Source organism: Prunus avium, chromosome 4 (genome assembly GCF_965620075.1).
Source record: "Prunus avium chromosome 4, drPruAviu1.hap1.1, whole genome shotgun sequence".
Lineage (NCBI taxonomy): Eukaryota > Viridiplantae > Streptophyta > Magnoliopsida > Rosales > Rosaceae > Prunus > Prunus avium.
In genome coordinates, this window is record NC_142287.1 from 13,943,641 (window position 1) to 13,952,300 (window position 8,660).

Sequence of the window (8,660 nt, forward strand, 5' to 3'; positions counted from 1 at the left end):
AACTCGAATGATTTTTGGGTTTGAATAGAAAAACTATTTTCCTAATTTATGAGTAAATTAAAAGAGAGGAAAAAACAGCATCCACTAGTGCAATATGTCACACGTACATGTAAGGTATGCACAATAGAGATTTACACTAATTCCCCTTGAGATTTTCAGCTTTTTCAAAAAATACCTGAGGTTTTAGAAATTACACGAACACCTCCATGAGATTTTAAATTATATTCACAAAACACTTTTTCATTGATTTTTTATCTAAAGATTGATGATTTTATATATAAAAAATTCTCCAAATGATAAAGTTGGCCTTTGAGATTAGATTGCATATACTTCATTAAGGTTAATTTTGTCAGTTGCATAAGTTGTTTTCAATTAAATCAATTTTTGGACAAACAATCAACGAAAATGGATTTTGTGAAAACAAACTGAAACTTCAAGAGGGTATTCGTATAATTTTTGAGACCTGATGGGGTTTCGTGAAAACACAAGAAACCTCAAGGGATGTTAGTGTAAATAATTCATATAAATAAATGATGAAATAAAACTTACAAACGATGAACGTGTAGTTTGCGCAAACTTAACCTTCTTCAGCTCTATACACCCCATCGAGGAAAGTAGTCACAAACAACTCACTGCAATTACACTCTATAAGCATGGTGAAAATATGCACAGTAAATGTCTCTTGAAGTGGTACAATTTCAAAGGTAAATCATGCTTAGTCCATTTAATTCGATGCCGTGCACCCAGAAACAATATATCACCAAAATGAACGCCCTTGCCGCATGTACTACACTTCACTCCAGTGGATTTACATCTATAACACTCTGCAATTCATCTATGTGAGTCCACTCTATCAATTACATCCAATGCTTTTTCCTTATCGATACTGAAATCAATGACAGGAACCCCAGACGAGAGCCTACTGAAGGATAACAATTTCCTGCTTCCTCGCCTAGGTGAGTAGCTGTTACTCCTACTCAATCTGTTGTGCTCCATCAAACTAGAGTTCACAGTGTCAAAGTCCTGACTCTTACTAATTCCTGGAATCCGTATTCTTTTACTGACATCCTGCAGCATCTCCTGATCTTCAGTTGTTAGCACACTTGACTGAACATTGATAGGCAAGTCCTTGGGCTGCTTATTTGCCTTCGGGAGGGGTGTGCCAGATGTGGACTTGACGGGTGACCTCATGCCCCCATTATTGGCGGCAGACTTACTTTTACAAGCCAAATGGTGAAGCCACAAGACTAGTTTGAGTATACAGACTTCTGTTTTCTCCTTATTTGCATGGTGGAATGTCTCAATTCGAATCACATCAGTCTGCAAAGCTGCCTTTCGGTTCGCCCCAGAACTGCATAACCGAAAACATGGTTAACTAAAAGAACAGTAAAAACCATCAAAAAACCCAAAAGAAAAAAAAAAGGAATACAGGACAAATGATAAAAGTCAAAGTAAGAAACAAGCAGTATAATGTTACTCACCCACTACTCGCCCACTCTCCTACCCAGCCAAAACCGTGATGAGCTCTGTTATTAGTTAACCAAATCAACAAAATGATGATCAATAACAAAGAAATTTATAAACTACAGCTGCAAAAGAGTTTCACAAACACAAAAAGATACAGGTGTTTTGCAGAACAGCTGGCCATCTTACTTGGCTGTGTTTGTAGCAACTGGAACAAGCCACTGTAAAGTTTTCTCCATTTCAGCTTTGATTTCTGCAATAGTGAGCTGCAGAAAACAATTTAGTCGAACAGTTTAGTGGATACAAATTCTCTTCAAAGAATGTTTTGCCACAAAACCCAAAGTACACAGCCCGTCCGCAACAATCAAAAGTCTGTAATTCACATTCTAGGTCGTACTATGAAACGATATATAGGACTATAGGGTAATGTTCTCTTGCATATAAATACTTCAGTTACCAAATTTGAACATTCAAACAAGAACCAACCTGATCAATGGTCCAAATTCACATTCTGGCAAGAGAACATTTCCTTAGGAATATATTATGTATATAGCTAAAGCTACACAAATGAAATATTACCTCTTCTTTAACATGAAAAGACTGTAATTTGGAGCGTAAAGATGATTTTATATCAGGCGGCAAGCTCTGGTATAATGTATCCCTTGTATTTGGAGGCATAGAACTTGACCGGGCTACCTAAATGCACCAAAGCAGACTCAGAAAAAATCTGGTAAAGAAAATTTATGCTTTAGGGAAGACCAATAATTTCATCCCTTTTCCCAACATTGTTCCTTGTTAATTTAAATGCCCTCAGGTTGAATTAGAATACGTCAAAACAACCAGAGTAACTGTTGCAACAGTATAACTTCATATTTTCATTAATATTATGTAAAATGCACAACGAGAAAAGAGAAGAGAGATAGTAACTCACAAGACTATCGATTTGGAGGACGATATTTGCATAATGTAAAGAAAGTCCAGCTGGTCCCAATCTTTGATAATTATTCGTAGGTCCCTCCACTGGTTCATGACCATCTGCATATGTAAATGAGAATTATTGCCATCTCTATCAATGTACTTCTGAGACAAACAGTATGAAACAAGGATTAATAGACTTGCAATTTTAAGAAAATACAAACTTCCAAAAACAACATATCATAATAACCTAGCAAAATGTGGCAAAAGCTATGTTAAAGTTAGAGCATGCAACGCAAAACCAATTGGAAATGGGTGGAGATGCTCAGGATATTATGTCTTGTGGTGCAAGGCTTGAAATACTCAATGTGAGATTTATATTCTCAGCACGCCTCCTCACATACGGCCTGGCTGAACCAAACACATGGATCAACTATATCAGGTGATGTGGTGCACGCATGTGTGGCCAAACATGGTCTAACATTTAAAGCTAAGAGCATCCAACCAAAACCAATTGGCAAGCCAGGATATTGTATATTGTGGTGCAGGATTGACATACCGGACTTGGAATTTGTATTCTGAACAAGCTAAAATAGAAATTGGGATTACACAGTAGTAGCAATTCTTACATATGAATACTCTAAATCTTATATATGATCGTGAATTACATGCTAAAGTACTTAGAAATGCTATTGGAGCCTTAAACAATATACTGTTCAAAGATGAAGATGAATCATGTAACAAGGCTATATGCATAGTTTAAGACCTTTAACAGATACATACCAGCACCACCAAAGGCAGCATGTATCTCTAGATGTAAGAAGTGGACGATATCAACAAGCTTCTCTATCACCTGTATTTCAAAATGTTAGATTTTACAGAGTATAAACTGTTACTTGTATGCTATTCCTTGTTTCCTTACTCAATATAGTAGTGAAATAAAAACCAAAAACAAAAACAAAAATAACGTCATATGGCAAAGCGATATTAACAATGCAGTGCCAAAAAAATGAAACCAAAAACCCAATGGCCACGTATTTGATCTTTTTAGGCAGATGGAATTTTTGGATATGTGCTAAGATTCCAATTTATAATCATTCAACTATCTTTTAGTATAGCTTTTTTCTCATTTGCTCTATGCTCTGGAATGCAATTAGCAGTCAAAATTTATGGTACAAAGTATATCTGCGTTTACCTAAAAGGGGGGAGATAGTCTCCCCAGAAAAAGAAATGTTAACAGATAAGCAATACTCTTCTGGGAAAATTGCATAATACTGCCTAAAATATTGGGCCTCATTTGGTGGCTCAGATTTGTCCCTGGATACTCTTTTGGATATGTGCTAAGATTTCCAATTTATTATTCAACTATCTTTAGTAGAACTTTTTGTCATTCGTAATATGCTCTGAAATGCATTTAGCAGTCAAAATTTATGGTGCAAAGTATATCTGAGTTTACCTAAAAGGGCGGGGACAGAGTCTCCCCAGAACAAGAAATGTTAACAGATAAGTCATACTCTTTTGGGAAAATTGCATGAATACCACCTAAAATATGTGGTATGCCCAATTTCCACCCTCAAAAGATAAATGACTGTTAGATCCAAACTCTGAATTTTGTCACAACACATCACCTAGGTCCGTTTCTATTGACATTTTTGTTAAATCAAGCCATGTGCCGCACCGCACATGTCAGCTTTTGTTGAAAGAATACTTCACATTTAAATTTAAATAAAGGAAAAACAAAATAAAAACATATACAAATTACAAAACAAAAGGCCTAAGCCCAGCTCATACTCTCTACTTTGGGGATTAGAGTACTAAATAATTTTTTCATTTCTGACAAATTTAAAAAAAAAATTCTTGGGAAGTACACTCATATTTTCCTTGTTATATATATTTATTACCAACGGATAAATTATCAATATCATTTGAGCATTGCACAGATTGAAACTTTTAAAGATAGTAGACAGTGCATAATAGGAAAGCAGCAAAATATAAATGCAATAACAGGAAAAGACAGGTCACGGAAAACTAAAGATAGACAAAATAAAAATCAGTGCCTAAAATAGCAATTAAATGAAGTTTTTCCATGGTTACCTCTTCCAAACTTTTGGACCAAAGCGACTTTTTCTTTAAAGTTTTAACTACTTTCCTTTGGCTTTTTAGTTCTGCCCTCAAGTCACCTATGAGATGAACAGAAACATTTAAAAAATTAATATGCCTTACTTAAGTGACTTTGCTACAATAATCAATATTGAAAACAATGACCACTCATCAGAGCCTAAATCATGACTTTCACATGCATACAGAAAGTAGCACACAGTGATAGAATCTAGGGTCTCAAGTATAAGATTCATCTCTCTTTTACGTACTGCACATGATACAAAGAAAACAAATCCACTAGTCACTTTTGGGCTCAAAGTAAATGGAAAGACAGAACTAGGAGACAACAAAATATGTGAAAAGAAATAAATTTGACCTCTGTTCAAGACCTTAATGACGATGGGCCAACAAAGACGTTTACTTATTTTTGGCTGCTTATAAGAATAAAATTTACTTTTCTAATGTAATATTTTGGGAATTTAATTTTTCAGGTTTAATTATAATATCTTGCAGTATTTTGTCATTTTTGGCATTCTACTATTTTGGAATGCCTTTCTAACTGATTTTCACTCCTCAAAATGATCTATACATCTAGTCAGTTCTGCTACAGTTCAATCTGAACAAATAAACGCCCAAAAGATAAGACTAGGAAGCATTTCATCACCTCTTTGAGTAGAAAGTGAATTATCCTCCTCCTGGCACTTGCGATCATAGTCTTGTTCGAAACGGTCCAATGAATGAAACTCATGGTATAATTCCTGCATTTAAAGCATATTGATGTTTTGCTTTTCAGAAATCAAATCACATAAAATTTAACACCGAGCTCAGTGTTGGATACAGTATTTGAGGATGCAAAGGAAGAAACATTCTTAAAGTACTCATATATTAATTAGAATAAAAAACCCCATACCTCAAATGACCTTTACAGATGCTCTAATATCTTACTATTAGTGAGTAAAAACATCTAAAACTTGTTTCTCTTAATTTGAGCTAATTGGTAGTTACAAACCATCAGATTCTTAACTTAAGGAATTAGATTATTAGCAGCCAACACTCACAACAGGGCAACAAACATAAATATCCCCTTTAAGTGCAAGGGTTGTGGCATCTTACAAACGATGACTAGTGATGATGAACTAGTTTCTGACCAGACAGCAGCTGCAGATGGCTGAATGAAAGAAGAGCATCTTTCAAGAGAAAGGAAATAAACATTTCTTGGAAAGTAGGGCAACATGTATTTATGTTTTTTTTCTCTGTAAGAAACCAACATTTTACTGATAAAATGAGAGGAATATATGTGAAAGATGGGCGAGAGGTCAATCACATATAACTTAAGATCCTCAAACAAGAAAAATATATTACACGGTACAGAACTCCCCCAAATGAAATAGAATTAAACGAAAAGGAAAGTCTTTAGAATGCTGAACTGAATGAAAAGCTAAAAATTTAACCCCATCCCAAAGTTACTCCATTTCCTCCTCCGAACCCTCAAAAACCCCTTATTTATTTCCAACCAAACAATCCAAAACCTCTAAAAATACAGCCAAAATTGCCTAGTGAAACTGCAATGTAAAATATATGGTCAGCGTTCTCACCCTCCTATTTACATGACACACCCCAATGTGAAGACAAGCATGCAAAGGCTCTCCTTCTTAGATCAAGTCGCCCTCCTATGCCCCCTTATTGTTTCACAAACTTTTGTTTTCCCTTGCATCCTGTTAAGTGTTTTCATGGTAAATTATCATAGACTGGCTTGTTGCATTTACTTGAGTTGGTTCACCTTTACTCAAATTAACACATTGGTTGGTTTTCAGTATCTTTTTTTTCCCATTTTTATTTAGTGATTTTACAAACATATGTAAAGTAAGCTATAATTATTTATAAAAACATATAAATATAACAAACAAAACCAAAATTCAAAGCCAAAGACCAAAAACAAAAGAAAAGAGGTTGTAAATGGCATATTTGCTCATTTCCTTGCAAAGCAAGCCCTCCATCAATAGCTCATTAAATCATTCAAACGATTACAGAAATGCAAACTATTTTTCTCTATTTATTGGATTGCTCTAGTGATGTATGTAACTTTAATAACTCAACAAATCAACTTCCATTCTGCATCTCATAAAGGAAATACAAATTGCACTGTCCTGGTGAAACAAGATAATACTTACAGCAGTACACTGGACCAAAGTCATGAGTTGCTGAATTATCGAGTATGCATCATCCTTCAGATGCTTCTGAGGAGTAAGTTGCCTGCTGATTCTGTAGAACAAATTAGATGTCACCAAGTAATAACATGGCTCATGGATATGGCATTCCATAAAAGAAGTAAGGTGCCACAAAAGATAATGTGAGGCAAGTATATTACTTGTCAAAATATCGGTCCAAGTTGTGCCACTGAGGATCTTTGCAGCGATTTCCAAATCGAACCACTTCCCCCGAAAAAATTTGTAATTCTTCCCTATAAATCAAGGGTAAAGTTCTATTATAAGGTAGAATAAGGAAAAAAAAAACCATTTGAAGCTGACTCATTTGCAGGACAAAATGAGATGGTAAGTATTTGGCACTAGATTCAGTATCCACCTTTTGTCAGCTGCAACAATCCTTAACAGTTCATCCATATCTTCTGACACTAAATGCTGCACACCTTCTGAAGGAAGCACCACTTCTTTCAAATGCCTAATACTTCTTTTTGAAAGGGATTGCATAAGATTGGAACCCTTAACGATAGTGTTGGCAATCTCAAACGATATAATTGCGATTTCATTGCCTTTGGCAGGTGCTGCAGCAACGAAGCCGGTGCCGGAATTCAAATTTGTCATGCTGCTCCCAAGTGTGTCCAAGACCTGCACTGCCTTTCCGAGGCCAAGAGTACCAGCTCTGCCCAAACGTGAACTCACCTCAGAAACCTGCAATATTGTAACAGCTATATAAGGACAAGGGCTTCTTCTACTAAATTTATGAGAACCCATTACGGGTTTTTAACATTACAACATATATGTAAGTAAAATGACAATAATTTTTCTAAAAACATTAAGTGATTCCACAGAGAGTTAATAGAATTATTAGCTAAGAAATAATGGAATTAAGTTCCCATTTGAGCCCCTATATGCCAAAAATGTGCAGCAGCCAATCAATTTATTTATATAACAACAACACATATTAAGTGAATAGTAAAGTAAGCTATGGGTTGTGAGAGAATCAGAAATGGAGAAAGAAACAACCTTAGCGACGGCGGCCTGCTTAGAGCGAACGGAGCCGGATTTGTGGGAGAAGGAGGTGGGATAGCGCGGAATGCCATCATAGAACTCATCGTCAGACTCATAAAAAAGCGGATTCTGATTGTCGTTCTTCTCTGAAAACTGTTCTTCTTCTTCTTCTTGTTGTGGAGGTGGAGGCGGAGGCGGCTCCTCCTCCTCTTTGTGTTTCTTCTGCAAATGAATATCCATGGGCGGCGGCATAGTCACACTCACATGGTTGGTCTTCAAACGGGAATTCTGATTCTGATTCTGATCAAATTGCCGATTCACATCCCAACCCGCGCTCTCCACACTCGAACTCCTCGTCTTCTTCGAACAAAGCCCTCCCATTTTTTCTGCTTCTGATTATCACCACAATCACTAGCAGCAAAATAAGCTTCTTCGATTGGGATTGGGATTTTGATAGATGAAGTGATCAAACCCCAATTCCAAAAGGCACCAAAGTAAAAGTCCACCAATAGAAGCAGCAGCCAGAGAGAGGAGCCCCTTGTTGCTTTAAATTTTTTATTAGAAGTTGGAATAATTAGAATTATAAAAGAATACAAGAAGAAATGCATAATTCGGTGGAGGAATTAAAATTGAGTAGACAGACGCCTTCTTCTCTCTCTCAGAGAGGGACTTCGGACAGTCAGTCAGACCGGGAATTGGTCAATATTCAAACTTTGCGCGCTGACCAATGTTCATGGCCTATCTGCCCTGCCCATTGGCTGGCTTTCCAAATAATATTAATAATATTTCTTCAACTCTATGCTTGCCGTATTAACTGTTTCTTAACGTTTAATCACCAACTAAAAGGTTTAGGTCCCGCATGGGGCTATTAGGCCCAGTTTGGGATTGCTGTAACTTTTTAAAAAAGTTGCTTCCGCTGTGCTTTAAAAATAATTAGCTGTAAAGTAAAGCAACTCCATGTTTGGTAAACAA

General features: G+C 36.1%; 1 protein-coding gene across 2 annotated transcripts; it reads right to left on the bottom strand.

Annotated features, from left to right (window-relative positions):
- Window positions 1-502: 502 nt before the first annotated feature.
- LOC148294851 (protein PSK SIMULATOR 1-like) lies at window positions 503-8,413 on the bottom strand. 2 transcript variants are annotated; one of them, XM_088252014.1, is made up of 12 exons: window positions 7,704-8,413; window positions 7,063-7,388; window positions 6,848-6,940; window positions 6,651-6,732; window positions 5,144-5,237; window positions 4,474-4,559; window positions 3,163-3,232; window positions 2,396-2,499; window positions 2,044-2,160; window positions 1,654-1,730; window positions 1,482-1,526; window positions 503-1,351 (listed from the first exon to the last, which is right to left on the bottom strand). In XM_088252014.1, the coding sequence occupies exons 1-12, from the start codon at window positions 8,067-8,069 to the stop codon at window positions 832-834; spliced, it is 1,980 nt and encodes a 659-aa protein (XP_088108140.1). In that variant the 5' UTR covers window positions 8,070-8,413; the 3' UTR covers window positions 503-831. The 2 variants fall into 2 exon arrangements, with proteins under 2 accessions (XP_088108140.1, XP_088108139.1); XM_088252013.1 differs by having other exon boundaries at window positions 6,651-6,741; window positions 7,704-8,411.
- Between the last annotated feature and the right edge of the window lie 247 nt (window positions 8,414-8,660).